The sequence below is a fragment of the Hemitrygon akajei genome, chromosome 7, assembly GCF_048418815.1.
Source record: "Hemitrygon akajei chromosome 7, sHemAka1.3, whole genome shotgun sequence".
NCBI classification, from domain to species: Eukaryota; Metazoa; Chordata; class Chondrichthyes; order Myliobatiformes; family Dasyatidae; genus Hemitrygon; species Hemitrygon akajei.
This window is the reverse complement of record NC_133130.1, coordinates 174,654,627-174,674,181: the sequence shown is the minus strand read 5'-3', so window position 1 is coordinate 174,674,181 and position 19,555 is coordinate 174,654,627. Positions and strand designations below refer to the sequence as shown.

General features: G+C 43.1%; 1 protein-coding gene and 1 long non-coding RNA gene across 6 annotated transcripts in view; one reads left to right on the top strand and one right to left on the bottom strand.

The window, feature by feature from the left end:
- Nucleotides 1–19,555, bottom strand: part of ralgps1 (Ral GEF with PH domain and SH3 binding motif 1) — a 726,899-nt gene that overhangs the window by 167,585 nt on the left and 539,759 nt on the right. For all 5 annotated transcript variants that reach the window (XM_073052641.1, XM_073052645.1, XM_073052644.1 and 2 more), the window contains one exon: nt 4,976–5,069. In XM_073052641.1, coding sequence (XP_072908742.1) covers nt 4,976–5,069 — 94 coding nt within the window. The remainder of the gene's footprint in view (nt 1–4,975; nt 5,070–19,555) is intronic.
- The window catches only part of LOC140731193 (uncharacterized), a 140,591-nt gene that overhangs the window by 90,776 nt on the left and 30,260 nt on the right, over nt 1–19,555 (top strand). The gene's annotated exons all lie outside the window — the stretch shown is intronic.

The following is a 19,555-nucleotide window of genomic DNA, read 5'->3' as shown; positions in this document are numbered from 1 at the left end:
CTAAAGCAGTCGTTACTTCAGAACTCAGTTAACGACCTTAAAAGACACATTTTCCACTATTCCTAAGAATAGAATTTTTGTCATTCAGGGGAAATAAACTATTTTTAAAGAAAGAGGAAAGCAGAGAGTGGAAATAAGCAGGGAAGGCATAGTAACATACTGGTTAGCACAATGCTTTACAGTTCAGGTGACCAGGATCAATTCCTACCGCTGCTGTTTGTATGTTCTCCCTGGGACCACTTAGATTTCTTCCAGATGCTCTGGTTTCCTCCCACGGACCGAGGATGTACCAGTTGGTAGGTTTACTGATCATTGTAAATTGTGCTGTGATTAGGCTGGGATTAAATTTGGGAGATTGCTGGACAGCGTGGCTCAAAAGGCTGGAAGGGCCTATTCCACACGGCATCTTGATAAATAAATAAATTAAGCGACTCAAAGAACCAGGGCGAAAGTGAGATTAGGAAAGTGACCCAAAAGAAATATTTGCACTTCCAAAGTACCTTCTGAAGTACACCAAAAACTTTACAGCCAAAAAAGTACTTCTAAAGTGTCGTCACTTTCGTAATTTAGGAAATTCAGTAGTCAATGTTTGCATAGTAAGCTCTCATATGCAAGCGAATTCCATTATCATCTGTTTTTAAAAGATATTGAAAAACATATTGGCCAGAGATTTTAAAAAACTGAAAATATTGGAAATCAGTTGTGGATCAGGTGTCTGAATGGCAGGGTTCACAAGGGACAGTGACTTCCCACCCCCTTCCCAGATCACTGGGGTTAGAGGTCCATGCAAGACTAGAAGTTGAGGCCTGAGGTATGAGCCAGTGAACAATGAGTTCTGAGGCTGATAACTAGAGGTCGGTAAAGTCCAGAGCTTGGTCAGTCTGGAAGTGGAAGCCCGAAATTGGCAAGTCCAGAGATAGCCTGTTCTGACGTTGGGTGTGTGTGTGTGTGTGTGTGTGTGTGTGTGTGTGTGTGTGTGTGTGTGTGTGTGTGTGTGTGTGTGTGTGTGTGTGTGTGTGTGTGTGTGTGTGTGTGTGTGTGTGTGAGAGAGAGAGAGAGAGAGAGAGAGAGAGTGAGTCTGTGTGAGGGAGAGACCGAGAGAGACAGAGTGATTTTGCTCTTGAGTGAATCTGCAGATGTTGGAAATAAATATAAAAACAAAATGCTGGCAGAACTCAGCAGGCCAAACAGCATCTATGGGAGGAGGTAGTGATGACGTTTCGGTTCGAAACCCTTCATCAGGAGTGAGTTTCTGAAGGGTTTCGGGCCGAAACGTCGTCACTACCTCCTCCCATAGATGCTGTCTGGCCTGCTGAGTTCTGCCAGCATTTTGTGTTTTTGCTCTTGTTGTTGTTACTGCTTCTGCTGAACATTGTGGGCGCGTTGTGTTGGAATCCGGGTATGTAACGACACTTGCGGACTGCCCTTGGGTGTGTTGGCACACCTCACTGTGTATTTCAACGTATCTGTTCAAAGATTCAAACGTTCAATGGTTCATTTTATCATTAAAGTCGGCATGCAGAATGGAACTCTGAGATTTGTTACGTGATACATAAATCTGAATCTGAGCCTGAGCCTGAAATACTCAGTGGGCCAAGCAGCAACCATGGCAGGAGAAACAGGCAAAGTCCCAGATCTTTCATCAGAACTGGGAAAGAATAAAAAAGGAGGCGATAGGGTGGGGGAGGGAGGTCGTAGAACAGAGGGAATATGTCTGGTAGATTGAGATCAAATGAGTTAGGATCATGTGATACCTCTGTCTGTGTAATAGATGCTAGCAGTGAGATGGTGATACCTGACCAGAAAGCCATTTTACAATATTGGAAAAGATAATACAGGTTGAGTACCCCTTATTTGAAATTCCAAAATACAACGTCCAGATTTTTTTGAGCACTGTCATAGCGTCACAAATGGAAAATTCCACAAGACACTGGGAAGATTCCCAGGCAATGCGCAGGTCTCTATGCATCACAGATAGTTCTGAGAAGTGACCGCGTGTATGTAATGAACAGAAGTTAATGAAAAATAGAAAAACACTGTAGAAAATGAAAAATGAAGATCTGGACTCCGTATTGAAAGAGTGGATTTGTCAACGCAGAGTGAACATGAATTGAAGATTGAAAGTAATTGTGAATGTTTAGCGGGCTGGTTGCAGAAATGTAAGGAAAGGCACAGCATTAATTTTTTTAAAGATTTTTTTAAAATTTAGTTAAACAAAGCAGATCATGAAACAGCAAAGAAATTAATTGATGAGTTTGTGTAGCTTGCTGCCGATCTAACATTAGAACAAGTCTTCGATGTTGATTGGTTTTATACCTTACGTTAAACCTAATAAAAGTAAAATACAAATACAGTGTATTGTAAAGTTTTAATCAAAACACCGCATCATAGGTGGAGACTGTTTCAGAATGCAGAAGTTAAAAGCAAATCCTTTCGCACTCTATGGTTCTAGAACCAGATGGGGAAATATCGACATTGTTCTGGAGCAGGGTTTCCCAACCTGGGGTCCAAGGATCACTCGGTTAATAGTAGGGATCCATGGTAAAAAAAAAACATTTGGGAACCCTGAGACAGACTGCCTTCTCTAAAGGATATCAGTGAACTAGATGGGATTCTACAAAACCCAGTAGCTTTCATGGAAAAGAGCAAACTTCATGGGTTGTAGATCTATTTGAAGCATAATTTCCCTGTTGCTTGGAAAGGGCAAACTCATCTCCCTGCCTCAACAGTCCATACCTTTGAATGGCCGACCAAGTTAACCACACCTTTCATTTTGCCCCTGCAGAATGAACCAAGTTGTATTGGCTATAATGAGGGGAGTGGTATAATTTTTAGGGAAGTATAGGGGAATGTTAAAGCTAAGAAAATGGTGCGTGCATGTAACACCCTGCCAGGGGTGGTGGTAGAGGCAGATATATTAGGAGCATTTTAAAGACTCTTAAGTAGGCACATGGATGATAGGAAAATGGAGGATTATGCAGGAGAGAAGGGTTAGATTCATCTTAGATTTGGTTAAAATGTTAGGACAATGTTGTGGGCTAAAGGGCCTGTACTGTGCTGTACTGTTCTATGTTCTGTGTGATCTAACAGCAGCAGGAGTGTGTTGAGTTGTCAATCACTGGTAAGGCGATTACAGGGATTTGGCTTGAGGTCCATTGCACCCTTCCAACTAACATACTCAAAGTGCCAGCCCAGTTGTAATCGCAGTCTAATCTATTACAGTTCCAAAGAAGGACTTAGAGCAAGCTAATTTTCATAGACACCACTGGGAGCTCAACAACATCTAGCAGTGTTAGCTACCAATCTGATTAGACCGAACAGTACATGACCATAGACTTAAAGTCTGCAGCACACAAAGGACCTCTATGGGAGAAAATGACTTTATACAAGTGCCATCTATAGACTCGGAACCATGCTATGCACCACATTTTTCTAGGTTTCACAGTTCAAGCACAGACTGAGAACATTACAGCACAGTACAGGCCCTTCAGCCCACGATGTTGTGCTGACCATTTAACCTACACTAAGATCAATCTAACCCTTCCCTACAACATAGCCCTCCATTTTTTTAATTGTCCATGTGCCCATCCAAGAGTCTTTTCAGTGTCCCAAATGTATTTGCCTTTATCACTTTCCCTGCCAGGGCGTTCCATGCACCCACTACTTTCTCTGTAAAGAACTTACCTCTGATATCCCCCCTACACTTTCCTCCAATCACCTTAAAATTATGACCACTTGTATTAGCCGTTTCCACCTTGGGAAAAAGTCTGTGGTTATCCATCCTATCCATGATTCTTGTTCATAGCAAAGAGAAACTGTCAGTGAAACATAGTTATACGGGGAGTTTCTCTCTCAACCTGCAAGAGGTCCACAAACTTGCCATGGGGTTTGGAGGCTTGCGTGCCTCAATGCCCCAGAAAGCTATGTTGGCTGGAGTCAGGGCCCTGTGCTTTCGCTCTTGTGCCAAACAGGTCAAAGGGTAGTGTCCTGACTAAGAGTGGTCCATCAATCCTCCAGGTTTGGGGGCCCAGCTCAGGGCTAATAATCCGGATTGTTCAAAAAAATTGTGACGGAAACAGCAATGTAGAATCCTTCTACGTAGACAGAGATGGAGGACCTACGTTGCTGCCCTAAATGCCAGCAGCATAACGGGCAGTAAGTAAGTTTGTCTTTCAAAGTACAATCGTGACAAAATACTAATTACAGTCTTCCAAGCAAAGGAAGGGAAGAAACCACCTCCTTTGGCATTGTCTGCCTTCAAAGGTTGTGGATGTCCAGTCACTGAGTACACTGATGGATGAGATCCCTGGGCTTCTATACTTGGAGTGAATCTAGGGATCTGGGGATCAGCAGGAAAATTGATTTCAGGAACAGTTCAGTCCTGATATTACTGAGCAGTGAGACAGACTTGGGAGGCCAAATGATTGACTCATATTCCCATTACTTCACTTCTGTCTAATTTTCCTGTGGTTCGGAAGCTATTTTTTGTCGCTGCGAACAGTTTTCTTTCAAGCATCTAAAACCAACAGAAGAAATGGCTGCAATTACCTTACCACCATCATTGAGCTCAAACCATTATCATTTATGACAAGATTTCTTTGTATGGGGAACATACTGTACTTCCAAATTGAAGAATTCTTCCTTTACTTCAAGTTAATCTCAAACCTGGTTCCCAGATGTTTGTGGTTCATTTGTACGTTTTTCAGAGAAAGTACCTCCTATCTTTGGTCCATGAAATTATTGTATCCAAAATAAAATTCCATCACACATCATCTTTAACTACATTATAGATTTCCCAGCCTCTGAGTAAGGTAGTCATCATTTCCAAGATTTTCAACAATTCCCAAAGAGCCCCTTATTCCTGTATAAGCCACAGAAGTCTGTTGGCAACTGCGCACGATACATTACGTAACTCACAACACTGTAGTCCTTTCACAGACTACCTAGAGATTGTAAACCAAATGTATGCACTTACTTGTAATTGTCCTCTTCCACAAATTTCTGCAGCTCCTCGATATACCGCACGGATTTCAAGTAGTTTTGCACATGGGGTAACGTCACCAGATAGTCTGTAAATGGAAGTAGTGCCACACTGTTAAGCAAATTACTGCAGGGGGATATGTAACTCTGCAAAACTTTAATTATCAAACTTATTTTCTTTCATCGCGAGACCGAAGGGAATGAACCAATACCCAAATGCAGAATATTACTATCCAATGCTTTTGCAGGACCTCAAACCCTGCATATTTCTCTTCTTATTCTATTCTTTTGCAATGTACAGCAACACAACAGCTTCACTTCACTCACCTTGCTAACCCTTTTTGAATTAACTGGTCTTGCCTCTTTCAGTCAAGTCCAAATCTTGGATATCAGTTGAGTGAAACTGGGCAAAATGATGCTGGCTTCTTTTGTAAAGAGCTCACAGTTCCTATCAAAAACTTGTGGTATTAACTTAACTTCGGAAGAATAAGAGGGATCTCAATGAAAGGCCCAAGTAGAGTGGACGTGGAGAGGATGTTTCCCATAGTGGGCCAGTCTAAGGCCAGAAGGCATTGCCTCAGCCCAGAAGGTAATCGCGTTAGCACAGAGATGAGGAAGAATTCCTTTAGCCAGAGGGTGGTGAATCTATGGAATTCATTGCCATAGACAACTGTGGAGGCCAAGTCACTGGGTATATTTAAAGCAGAGGTTGACAGGTTCTTGATTAGTAAGGGCATCAGTGGTTATGGGGAGAAAACAGGAGAATGGGATTGAGAGGGATAATAAATCAGCCACGATGGAATGGCAGAGCAGACTCGATGGGCTGAATGGCCAAATTCTGTTCCTTACGTCTTATGGTATTATGCTCTTAACCTAACCATCAGTGAACACAGTTATTGTGGCATATTGCGACATGTACCAATGTTATATTTCTTGCTGGTAGTGGAATCTACCATTACCTCCAAATCCAACTCATCCTGAGATCTTATGCATCTTCACTAGGTCACAATCTGGCGTGATCTTTACTGAAACAGCCTCAGAGAACCATGTATACTCTTGTCTATCGTGGGAGCACTGAGATCACGTTTTAAGTGCATGACCTGCTTGATCAGCACAGACCTCACAACAAAGGGCACCATCACATCTTGTCACGAGCCAAGAGCCACGCTTCCCTTGGCGGTCTCTGATAGCTTGACGATAATGTGCTTCTGCCCTTTGTTCTGAAGGGGCCAGTGCAGGGACCACAGACTCTTCCAAACACAAGACAAGATGCATCTGGGTGATACTGTCTGATGCGTGCTCCTTCAGAGGGTCTTTCATTTGCTCCAAGGAACACCACCTTGTTGCGGTGTAGAGGCTTGTGAGTTCCTGAGATCCTGAGAGTGATGTTGCTGGAGTTTAGCTCCTGGTAGGGTCAACCATGGCAGTAAGGTCAAGGGGAAGGTTCCAGACAAAGAGCAATCCAACCAAGACCCCAACGATGGAGCAGTCGGAAGATGACGACACATCACAATGGCAGTAAAGACAGAGGAAGGCTGCAGTAGCGAAGGGTCTCCAGTTAACTTGGACTTCATGCCACCTCCATCTGTCATGGACTGTGTGGTGGCTTCCCGTTCATCATCCTTCCTGCATTAAACAAAGTAATGCAGAGTCGTTCCTCATTAAGGGAATAACCCCTTAGGAGAACATCGTACTCAACACGAGTGAGTGCACGACTACTGCTGTTGCTTCTAAACCTATGCATCTGATGGGCTTGAGGTTCTCAATACCATCCCAAGTGCTCTTCCTTTACTTGGGCCAGTAGTGAGTGGTGATGCTGTGAATTGCTTTGAGCATATCTAATCTCATCCTCTGCCCACTTGGTAATCTATTCTGCTCCAGAATAGAGTCTATTTTGGCAGCTTGGTGCAATATTAGTGTTAAGTAAGCAAATGCATAAACGTAGGTCTCCATACAGCTGCTGAACAGAAAATAACAGAAACACAACTCATAATAAGGCATCCACTAGAGTGAGGATCTTTGCCTAATACAATGCCAAACTTTTTGGTTTTAATTATATTTATGGTTCAGACAGTTGTTGAATAATTATGCGATAGATCTGCCTGTCAGATTATGAAGTTTTTTTACAAGTCTTTCAATAGAAATAGAAAACTGAAAAAAAGTATAAAGCTACCTCCTCAAAAGGCTAAGGAAATTCAGCATGTCCCCAACAACTCTTAGCAATTGTTATAGATGCACCACAGAATGAGTAGTGGGGTGAAGATATGTCTCTAGCAAAGGAGGTGTAAGACACTCCTTCCCACTGCTAGTCAGCAGGTCACCCTTGGGCAATGTTTAGCACCTGTTTAGCTTCCCCCCCCCCCCCCCACCCCCCGATCAGGGTCATGTGAAGCCATGGGAGCAGGTAGTGGATGGTCATATGAGCAGCTGGTGCATATAACAAGTCCTGGTTATGTGACCACTGACACCAGGCAGACAATCTCTGAAATGTATTGATAATGATTGGGGTCACCTGCCTCGTAAATACATTGGCCAGAAGAAGGAGACGGCAAGCTATTTCTGTAGAAAAATTTGCCAAGAACAATCATGGTCATGGAAAGGCCACAATCACCTACATAACACGCTAGATAACAAATGAGTGAACCACAGAAAGTATCGTATCCAGATGCAAAACAGCTTGATATGCCCATAACTACATGAAACAGCAGAGAGTTGTGACCACAGCCCAGACCATGACACAGACCTCCATTGACTCTGTTGACACTTCCGGCTGCCTGGAGAAAGTAGGTCATATAATCAAGGACTTCTCCCACCCAGATAATTCTCTCTTCTCTCCTCGCCCATCAGGGAGAAGCTACAACAGCCCAGAGTATGAATGACTAAACCAGAGGACAAATCCTACCACACTGCTATCAGACTCTAGCTGAAAGATGAACTCTTGATCTCCCAATCTACCTTGTCGTTGCCCTTGTAGTTTACCCACACTACACTTTCTCTGAAACAGAACACTATACTAAGACTTTTACTACCTTTTTGTAACTACAGTACTGTGCAAAACTCTTAGGCATGTATATAGCTACTACACCTTGCTTAGACTGAACAGTTTTTAAATAGAGTCAGTTGTTTGTGTTTGTGGTACATTGTTCATCTGGATCAATGGACGTTGAGTCAAAAAGCAGTGACTGTTGATAATTTTTTTTAAATTTTGACTTTAAAAAATTTCAGACCCCTGCAAAGATACTACAAAAAAATTTACCCGTCTGGATTAAATTAAGAGCCATCTGGCTAACACTACTGTGCAAAAGTCTTAGGCATATATAGCAACACACAAAATGCCAGAGGAACTCAGCAGGTCAGGCGGCATCAGCGGAAAAGAGTAAACAGTCAGGACTTTTCAGGACTGAGAAGGAATGGGGAAGAAGCTGGAATAAAAAGGTGGGGATTCTGGCATCTTCCCTCTTCTTTCTCAGTCCTTAAGAAGGGTCACTGTCCAAATTGTCGACTGTTTACTCTTTTCTATAGCCGCTGCCTGACCTGCTGAGTTCCTCCAGCATTTTCTGTGCGTTGCTTTGGATCACCACCTTCTATTTTATACACTGCTTTATTGTACTCCAAAATATTTCCCAAAGAGCAATCCATAAAACTCCTGTCGCCAGTTTTTGCAGAGTCCTGTAGTAATTTTATGTATTGCACCGTACTGCTGCCACAAAAAAAAACCAAATTTCGTGACCTATGTGAGTGATGATAAATCTGATTCTGATATGGGTCTGTTGGGGACTGAAAGTGGGAAGGGGGCAGGGAGAGGGGAATCATGGTTGGGAAAAGGGGAAGGGAGAGGGGAGGGAGCAGGAAGCACCAGAGAGACATTCTGTACTGATCAGTAAACCCAGTTGTTTGGAATCAAATGACCTTGCCCAGTATCTCAAGGCTGGGTGTGACTGCACCTGTGCCAACCCCCTCCCCTGGCACTCCTTCTCTGCCACCTGTCCCACAACCCTCCCACGGTGTTCCACCCTCACCATTCCCAACATTCTTTGCTCCAGCCAGAGTTACAAACTCGCTCTCTGCTCCACGTTGACAAATACAATACTGTGCAAAAGTCTTAGGCACGCTAGCTATATACTGTATATGTGCTTGTGATTTCTGCACAGTACTGTACATATGGCAAGGTCTGTCTGGAGGCCCCGTAAAACAAAAGATTTTCACTGTACCTCAGTACTTGTAACAAAAATAAACCAATAATAAGAATTCATTCAAATATTTCTGTTGTTTTCTTTGACCTGGTGGAAACTATTTGGATTTATTGTAGCTTATTAAAATTCATTGCAATATTTGATTCTAGTTGGCTCTCAATTCCACAGACTAGACTGTGAGACTAGTGAATATCACTTGCCGTGATATATGACAGCATGGATTGGTACCAAGCCAAACCACTGAAATATTTCCAATGAGAATGTGAAGACCTGAAGAGAGGTATTGCTGGGAACACTAATTAATCACCATCTCAGCACAATTACAGCTCAGTTAACAGATGGTCATAATAGAATACAGTAACATCAGCGTAATGGGACGACATGGTGTGTAGTGGTCTGCACAATGCTTTACAGAACCAGCAACCCGGCTTCAATTCCCGCCACTGCATGTTCTGTTCTCCCTGTAACCGTACAGGTTTCCTCCCACAGTCCAAAGACGCACCGGTTGGTAAGTTAATTATGCTGTGATTAGGCTGGTATTAAATTGGAAGATTGCTGGGCTGCATGGATCGAAAAGCTGGAAGAGCCTATTCCATGCTGTATGTCAATAAAGAGAAACAAAGAAAATATGGTGGAGGTACAGCATAGTCAGCCTGACGAGACAGTTTATGATTCAATAAGATCGTGGCTGATCTCACCATTGCCTCAACTTCATTTTTCTACCTGCTTTCTAAAGGACTGAATTCCTCCATAGACTCTCCCTCACCCTGAACCCTTGGCCTTCACACTCGCCCAGATACAGAATTTTTAAGATGAAGCCACACTCAGGTTGGAGAAACAACACCTTATATTCCGTCTGGGTGGCCTCCAATCTGATGGCATGAACATTGATTTCTCTAACTTCCGTTAATGCCCCTCCTCCTCTTCTTACCTCATCCCTTATTTCCCCCCCCTTTTTCTCTCTCTCCTTTTTTTTCTTTCTCTGCCCTTCTCACAATCACTCCTTGCCTGTTCTCCATCTCCCTCTGGTGCTCCCCTCCCCTTTTCTTTCTCCCTAGGCCTCCCGTCCCATGATCCTTTCCCTTCTCCAGCTCTGTATCACTTTTGCCAATCACCTTTCCAGCTCTTAGCTTCACCCCACCCCCTCCTGTCTTCTCCTTTCATTTCAGATCTCCCCTCCCCCTTCCTTACTACCTTTTCTTTCAGTTAGACCTAACAAACGGTCTCAGCCCTAAACCTCTACTGTACTTCTTCCTATAGATGCTGCCTGGCCTGCTGTGTTCCACCAACATTTTGTGTGTGTTACAGAATTTCAAAGCTTCCTGACCTTCTGAGAAACTAATAAGGATGTTGCCGTGCTTATTCACGGGATGTGGGCATTGTTGTAAGATCAGCACTTATTGCCATCCCTTCCTTGAGCCAACCACCCCGACGTGGGGCCAGAGTTACATGTAGTCCAGATGTTGTAGGACCTCCTTTTCTAAAGTGAATCAGATGAGCATTTTCCGCAATCCAGCACTTTCACCGTCTCCAAGACATAGGCTAGCTTTGTATTCCAGAATTTATTTAATTCCTTCAACTTTATTCCCCAAATGCAGTGCTTGAATTAGAACTTTATTTGCAGTTCATCCAAGCCACTGGATTACTCCAATAACAGAACCTTGCTATCATGCCCAGAACTTTGGCCAAGTCCATTCCAAAGACTTTCCACACAGCTTATGTGTGAATTCCCATTCACTTCTATCGCAGGCAATCATCTTTAGAACTGCAGTGACAACTTGGCAAAGAACAAATAATGTCCAGTGGGGAAATGGAGTTTTATGCATTGCTCATTGGGAAATATTCTGGAGTACGATGGAGCCGTGTGCAGAATAGACAATATCTGCTACAGCTCATTGCTGAGGTCACTCTGACAGTACATTCAAACCTGCCTCCTTTACTACCTTGAACGGAAAATCTTACAAAAAGTAGTGGATACGGCCCAGTCTATCATGGGTAAAGTCCTCCCCACCATTGAGCACATCTACATGAAACGCTGTCGCAGTAAAGTAGCATCCATCATCAAGGAGCCCCACCTCCCAGGACATGCACTCTTTTCATTGCTGCCATCAGGAAGAAGGTACAGGAGCCTCAGGACTCACACCAGCAGATTCAGGAACAGTTATTACCCCTCAACCATCAGGCTCTTGAACTAAAGGGAATAACTTCACTTGCCTCATCATCAAAATGTTCCCACAACCAATAGACTCACTCTCGAGGACTTTCATCTCATGTTCTCGATATTTATTGCTTATTTATTTATTATTATTATTTCTTATTTTTGTATTTACACAGTTTGTTGGCTTCTGCACTCTGGTTGAAAGCCCAAGTTGGTCAGTCTTTTATTGATTCTGTTATGGTTATAACTCTTTAGATTTATTGAGTATGCCCACAAGAAAACTGATCTCAGGGTTGTATATGGGGACAGATATGTACTTTAATAATAAATATTACTTTACTTAACAAGAAGAACAAGGGGGTGCAGACACACAAGAACACTGCTATCTATGGCTTCCCCTCCAAACTGCACAAAAATATATACCACCATTCAGCCATTGTCACTGGGTCTAAATCCTGGAACTCCCTACCCACTAACACTATGGGAACACCTTACAAGATGTTGCCAGGACTTGAGATCTTGAGTTAAAGGGAGAGATTGAATAGGTTAGGACTTTATTCCATGGAGCATAAGAAAATGAGGGGAGATTTGATAGAGGTGTGCAAAATTATGAGAGGTAAAAGCAAGGTAAACGTTTTTTTTCCACTCAGGTTGGGTGAGACTAGAACTAGAGGTTATAGATTAAGAGTAAAAGGTTAACTATTTAAGGGGAACCTTAGAGTGAACTTCTTCACTCAGAGGGTGGTACAAGTGTGGAACCAGTCACTAACGATGTGGTGGATGTTGATTTGATTACAAAATTTAAGAGAAGTTTGGATAGGTTCACGGATAGGAGGGGTATGGAGGGCTATTGTCCAGCTGCAGGTCAATGGGTTTAGGCAGAATAACATGTCAATAGACAATAGGTGCAGGAGTAGGCCATTCGGCCCTTCGAGAGAGCACCGCCATTCACTGTGATCATGGCTGATCATCCACAATCAGTACCCCGTTCCTGCCTTCTCCCCATATCCCTTGACTCCGCTATCTTTAAGAGCTCTATCTAACTTTTTCTTGAAGCATCCAGAGAATTGGCCTCCACTGCCTTCGGAGGCAGAGCATTCCATAGATCCACAACTCACTGGGTAAAAAAGTTTTTCTTCAACTCCGTTCTAAATGGCCTACCCCTTATTCTTAAACTGTGGCCTCTGGTTCTGGACTCCCCCCAACATCGAGAACATGTTTCCTGCCTCTAGCGTGCCCAATCCCTTAATAATCTTATATGTTTCAATCAGATCCCCTCTCATCCTTCTAAATTCCAGTGTATACAAGCCCAGTCACTCCAATCTTTCAACATATGACAGTCCCGCCATTCCGGGAATTAAACTTGTGAACCTACTCTGCACTCCCTCAATAGCAAGAATGGCCTTCTTCAAATTTGGAGACCAAAACTGAACACAATACTCCAGGTGTGGTTTCACCAGGGCCCTGTACAACTGCAGAAGGACCTCTTTGCTCCTATACTCAATTCCTCTTGTTATAAAGGCCAGCATGCCATTAGCTTTCTTCACTGCCGGCTGTACCTGCATGTCATCACAGACTAGATTGTCCAAAGGGGCTGTTTCTGTGCTGTAGTGTTTTATGACTCTAGAAACTTGCAGAAGTTCAAGAATGTGTCTCACTGCCAACTTCTCAAAGAAGATTGAGGATGGACTATAAATGCCAATCTTGCCAGCAACATCCAGCTCAGAATTGGCACAGACAGAAGGTCAACAACTGGCCTGAAGCTAATGTCCGGGCTCTATAGATATGGGGTACAAGAAATCAACACATGCTACAATTGTTGGGGGAGCAGGAGGAATGAAAGGGAATTCTCACAGATGGAGGTAACTTTGGGCTGGACAGGACCACTTCCTGGGCTCTCCGACCACACCACCTGCATGCATTGACTAACCTCATGTAAATGTAGAGGACTGATGGAGCCATCTCTCCTTTCTGAACAGGTGATGCAAATCCCTAGTGTTCCTATGCCTTTGTAACTATTATATGAAACTTCAAGGCATTGAGACTAGGGAAGTCCCCACCCATCCCAGACAATCTCTCTTCCTCCCCTTCCAAGAGGCAGAAGATACAAAAGCCTGAAAGCACACATCACTTGGCTCAAGGACAGCTTCTAGTTCACTATTAGAAGACTACTAAATAATTCCCTAGTACAATAGAGACACTTGACCTCACAATCTACCTCATTATGATCTTGCACCTCATTGTTTATCTGCACTGCACTTTTCGTTGTTGCTATTACACTTTATTCTGCATTTTATTCTGTTATTCCTTAATCCTTTTGCTCCTTGTTCTACCTTAATGTGGTTCCTTGAGGTTGTTATAGCCAGGAGGTGGTAAAGAGGACAAGCTCCCACTGTCTATTAAATGCTCTCAATGGCATGTGCCTCAAATAGCCTCTGACGAAGGGTCTCGGCCCGAAACGTTGACAGCGCTTCTCCCTATAGATGCTGCCTGGCCTGCTGTGTTCCACCAGCATTTTGTGTGTGTTGTCTGACAACCAAGTCCAGCTCCTGGCCTTCACGTGTGGCTTAGCTATTAAGTCTGGCAGAAAAAATTTCTACTGACAGAGGAATGGGGCAAAGGCAGGTTACTGTACCTTCAAACCAGTTGCTTCAGGCAGGTGGGGTTTGTCAGCCATGGTTTGCAGCTCATCTAGGAGAAGGAAAGCTCTGATCTCAAATCTCTGCTGCCTTGCAAGCTATACCCACCCATGGAGAAGGCTTTGGGAGTAAAACCCAAGGGAAAAATCCTAAGACAGACCTATGTTGAGCTCAATGCTGACTGGCAACTCCTGCAATGCTGCTGGTACCAAACTCTATCCGTCTCTGCTGTCCTTTGGGTTCATCAGATGTGTGGAGAGGGGGAACTTGCTACATGGGCAACAGCTCGCTCTCCATATCGCACTCCCAAGGCTTGTGTATCTAGACAGCTAGGATGCAATATCCATGGTCAACTCTGACCAGTGGAGGCTAACAACAACCTCAATACACTGTGTAATGATTTGATCTTTATGAACAGCATGCAAGAAGACAAGCTTTTCACTGTATCTCAGTACATGTGACAATAATAAACCAGTGTCAATTCCAAGTCAATGCTGAAACACGATTCAACCTTCCCAGTGTTAATGAAACTCTGACCTCAGATTACAGACAGAAATGGTGAAAACATTCAATAATATTCAAAGTTTTTGGTCATTGAGTCATCAGAATCAAGTTTAATATCACTGGCATATGTCGTGAATTTTGTTGCTGTGGCAATGACAAGAGGACATGGTGATGGGAGTTTTAAATGATGGATGCTGCCTTTCTGAGGCATTGCTCCTTGAAAATGTCCAGCCAGTTTGATTGCTCTCCACAGTACAACTATAGAAATTTTTGAGTGTCTTTGGCAACATACCAATTCTCCTCAAACTCCTAATGAAATCCAGCTGCTGTTGTGCCTTCTTTGTAGCTGCATCAATAACGAGGGCCCAGGTTAGATCCTCGGAGGTGTTGACACCCAGAGCAGCAGAACCCAACTAGTCCATGCTGACCATGGTGACCATCCAGCTAGTCCCAATTTCCTGTGTTTGGCACGAATTTCTCCAAGTGCTCCTTAAACTGCTGCATCTGTCTCAACTACTTCCACTGGCAGCTCACCCATATACTCATCACCCACCTGGTGTGAAAATGTTGCTCCTCGGGTCCCTCTTAAATCATTTCCCCCTCACCCCAAACTAACGTCCCCCTAATTTTGGACTCTCCCACCCTGGGGAAAAGGCTGATGTCATCCACCTTTTCTATGCCTTGTGTAATTTTAAACACAACCATAACGTTGTCCCACATTCTCCTACACCCTCAATACTCAACAGTATCTCTGTATAATCTGCAGGACGTCAGCATTTTCTACGGCAGGCTTTGCATATAACATTCATGCATAAGCCTCGTAGCCAGATTCACTAATGGCCACTGACAAAGGCCTTAAATCTCAGACAGAGATTCAAATAATTAATAAGATTTTTAAAATGAGAATTAAAGAACAAAATTAAACACAAGTCAATGGTTCAAATACTTCCTCTGCAGGGCAGCCAATCATTCACATGAATGGGATGACTTATAGCCCTCAATGGTCAGAAACTGGGGTCAGATGAGAGGTGTATGACCACTCCCTGCACCATGCTGGATTTCACAGCTGCGCAGGATACAGCACCCAGTCTGCCGGCCACCCAACTCCGATTGTCACAGCTGCCCAAGCACAGGATTCTGGGATGTGTGGATGGCTGGGAAATACTGGCTGTCACTTAGAGTCACTGAGTAATGCAACATGGAAACAGGCCTTTCAGCCCAACTTCTTCGTGCTGACCATAGTGCCCAAACTAGCCTACGTTTAGCTAATATTCTTCTAAACTCCACCTAACCATGTACTTATGGAAATATCAATCCCTCCTACCCATTTATCTATGCAAATATAAACCCCTCTTACTCATCTATGTATCAAACTTACCCCTCATAATTTTATATACCTTAATAAAGTGTCTCAGTCTGCAAAGCACCAAAGAATAAAGTTCCAGCCTTCCAATAACTCAGGCTGTTGAGTCCTGGCAGCGCCCTCATAAATCTGTTCTGCCTCTCTTCAGTTTAATATCTTTCCTATAACAGGGCAATCAAAACTGTATACACTACTCTATGTGTGGTCTCACCAGTGCCTTGTCAAACTGCAACACATCATTCCAACTCCTATTACAACTGCAGCATGTAACCCCAACTCCAATACAATATATTCCCACCTCCTTCTCTTTCTCCTATGGTCCACTCCAGTCTCCTATCAGATCGCTTCTTCTGCAGCTCCTCACCTTTCCCGCTCACCTGGCTTCACCTGTCACCTTCCAGCTAGTCTCCTTCCCTCCCCCTCACCTATTTATTCCGGCATTTCCCCCGTTCTTTCTCAATCCTGAAGAAGGGTCTTAACCCGAAACGTCGGCTATCTACTCATTTCCATAGATGCTTCCTGACCTGCTGACACAAACAAGGGAAAATCTACAGATGCTGGAAATCTGAACAACGCACACAAAATGCTGCAGGAACTACAGAGACCAGGCAGCATCTACGGAAAAGAGTTGTGGTGAACTACATATACCTGTCTGGACATGCCCCCCCGCTGACTGCTCCTGTGGCTCCTCCCACTGACCGTGGCTCCTCCCACGGACCCCGGTATAAAGGCGATTGGAGACACCGCCCTGGCCTCAGTCTCCAGGATGCAGTGTGGTGGTCAATTGCTGCTTGTTCTTTCTTCCAGCCAATAAAAGCCTATATCTCGCCTCACGTCTCCAAGAGTTATTGATGGTGCATCAAGAGTACAGTCAATGTTTCAGGCCGAGACCCTTCAGCAGGACGAAAGGTGAAAGAAATTTGAGAAGGGGAGCTCACATCCTTACTCTGACTCCTCATCTTTTTCTCCCCAGTCCTGATGAAGGGTCTCGGCCCAAAAACATTGACTGTATTCTGACCTGCTGAGTTCCTCCAGCATTTTACGTGAGTTACTCTACTCAATGCCCTGACTGATGAAGGTTGGCCTCCTTCACCATCCCGTCTACCTGTGACACTGCTAACTATGTACCTGACCTGATTCAACCCATTGGAATCGTGAAGTGGAACTTTTCTTTATTCGAATCTTGTGTGTAACATGAGCTGGAATGGGAAATACCAGATTAAAGAATTACATAATATAAAGTGGCTGGTCGAATGATACTTGGCACTCTTATTCCATTATCTATTTGGACTAAATTTGGCTCACTACATTTTTTCTAATTGTGTTTCTTGTATAATTTATGTTTAAAATATGTTTTTCTTGTCAACATTGTGCATCTGATGCTGAATGCTTGTGATGCTGCTGCCAGTAAGTTTCTTGATGCACCTAATAGTTCAAAGTAAATTTTATTATCAGAGTACATACATGTCACCCACATACAACCCTGAGATTCATTTTCCTGCGGGCATACTCAGCAAGTCTACAGAACAGTAACCATAACAGGATCAATGAAAGATCAACCAGAGTGCAGAAGACAACAAACTGTGCAAGTGGAAATATAAATAAATAGCAATAAATAACTAGAACATGAGATAATGAGATAAAGAGTCCATAAAGTGAGGTTGTTGATTGTGGGAACATTTCAGTAAAGGGGCAAGTGAGTGTAGTTATCCCCTTTTGAGTAAGGGGTAGCAACTGTTTTTGAACCCGGTGGTGCGAGTCCTGAGGCTCTTGTACCTTCTATCCGATGACAGCAGCCAGACAAGAGCATGGCCTGGGTGGGGAGGATCTCTGATGACGGATGCTCCTTTCCTGTGATAGACTTTCTTGTAGATGCGCTCAATGGCTTTACCCACAATCCACTACCTGTGCGTACATGGACTTGTGCAAGTAACAATCAACTTGACTTTGACTTACAGATGCAAATTATCGGAGTAATACTGACTGGACAGACCGTCACAGATAATTTATCTCTGAAATTAATGGGAATCTCCAGCAGGCGTTTTGATCTGCCAAATTCACAGTAAAAAAACAAAAATACCAGAATAGAAAACACAGGATGTGGGTGCAGGAGGTTAAAACCTTGCTTGGGATATTACGGTAAAACATCTGAACAATTAATCCTAAATTCTTTGATTTGTTTGAAAGATTATTGAATGACTTCTAAAAACTGACAACAATTTACAAAGTACTTGGTCTCTGTAAATGTTTACATCACACAAGGGTCAGTAAACACATCCATGGACATTTGTAACATACAGTTTGAAAAGATTCCGGTCAGCTCTCAAGTAAATACCAGTCCATTAAGTATAAACAGAACAACAAAGTTGCCACTGTATCAGTAAAAGAAATTCCACTGAAATATTACAAAAGCCTTAAATGGGCATTGTGCTAGTGTCCATGGACAGAGCTCAAGTGGTGAGTTATAGTGCAGTCCATCCCCACATTGAGAACATTACCAGGAGCCCTGTCACAAGAAAGCATAATCCATCATCAAAGATCCCCACCATCCTGGCCATGCTCTATTCTCTCTGCTGCCATTGGGCAGGAGATACAGGAGTCTTTGGTCCCACACCACCACATTCAGGAACAGTTATCACCTTTCAACCAATCAGGCTCCTGAACTAGTGCGGATAAATTCATTCACCTCAACACTGAACTGATTCCACAACTTCCATTCTTACTTTCCAGGACTCTGCTGCTCACGGTCTCAGCATTATTTTTTTACTTGCACAATTGGTCTTTTTTTGCACATTGCTGGCTTATCAATGTTTATATATGGTGTGCCATAAATTCTATTGCACTTCTTCATTCTTCAGCAAATGTCTGCTAGAAAATAAATCTCAAGTGACACACACAAAATGCTGGAGGAAGTCAGTAGATAAGGCATCATCTGTGGAAAGGAGTAAGCAGTCAAGATCTCGGACCGAAACCCTTCTTCAGGACTGAATGAATCTCAAGGCAGTATATGGTAACAAATGTGTACTTTGATAATAGATTTACTTTGATTGTCAACTTTGACTTTGGAGCTGGAAAATTATGAATACCTATCTGTCACTAATCTTCAAAAAAAAGCATATTGATGTTCATTTGTGAGAGTTGCATCAATTAATTTTACAACTGTTTCTGCTTTCCTGTTGGCCATGGCTCAAAGTAAATGAATCATCAAAGTGTATATATATATATATATATATATATTTATACGCCACCATTTACTACCCTGAGATTCATTTTCTTGCAGTCATTTACAGCAGAACAGAGAAAAACAATTCAGTCTATGAAAAAATACGTACAAGGGCTGATAACAACTTTGAGTCCACTCCAGACACATGAGCCACACAACTCCAACTCTCCATTGCAGTACTGCAGAAGGGCCACATCGTCACTGATACTAGTTTCCTTGAACCATCATGTGGAAGCCGGGGATGCTCTCCTCACTGCATATTAAAGATCTCTAGACACTATCTTAAACAGAAACAAGGAAACCGTTCCCAATATATTGTCCAGTATTTACACCCCAATGAACACTATTAAAAATCAGAGGGGTGCTCTTTATCAGGCTGTTCTTTCTGGGACCAAATTGGCTGCTGATTACTGTATTACAACAGTGGCTGCAACAAGTACTTCACGGCCTGTAAAGCAATTTGAAATCCGAGACACAAGAGATTATTCAGATACT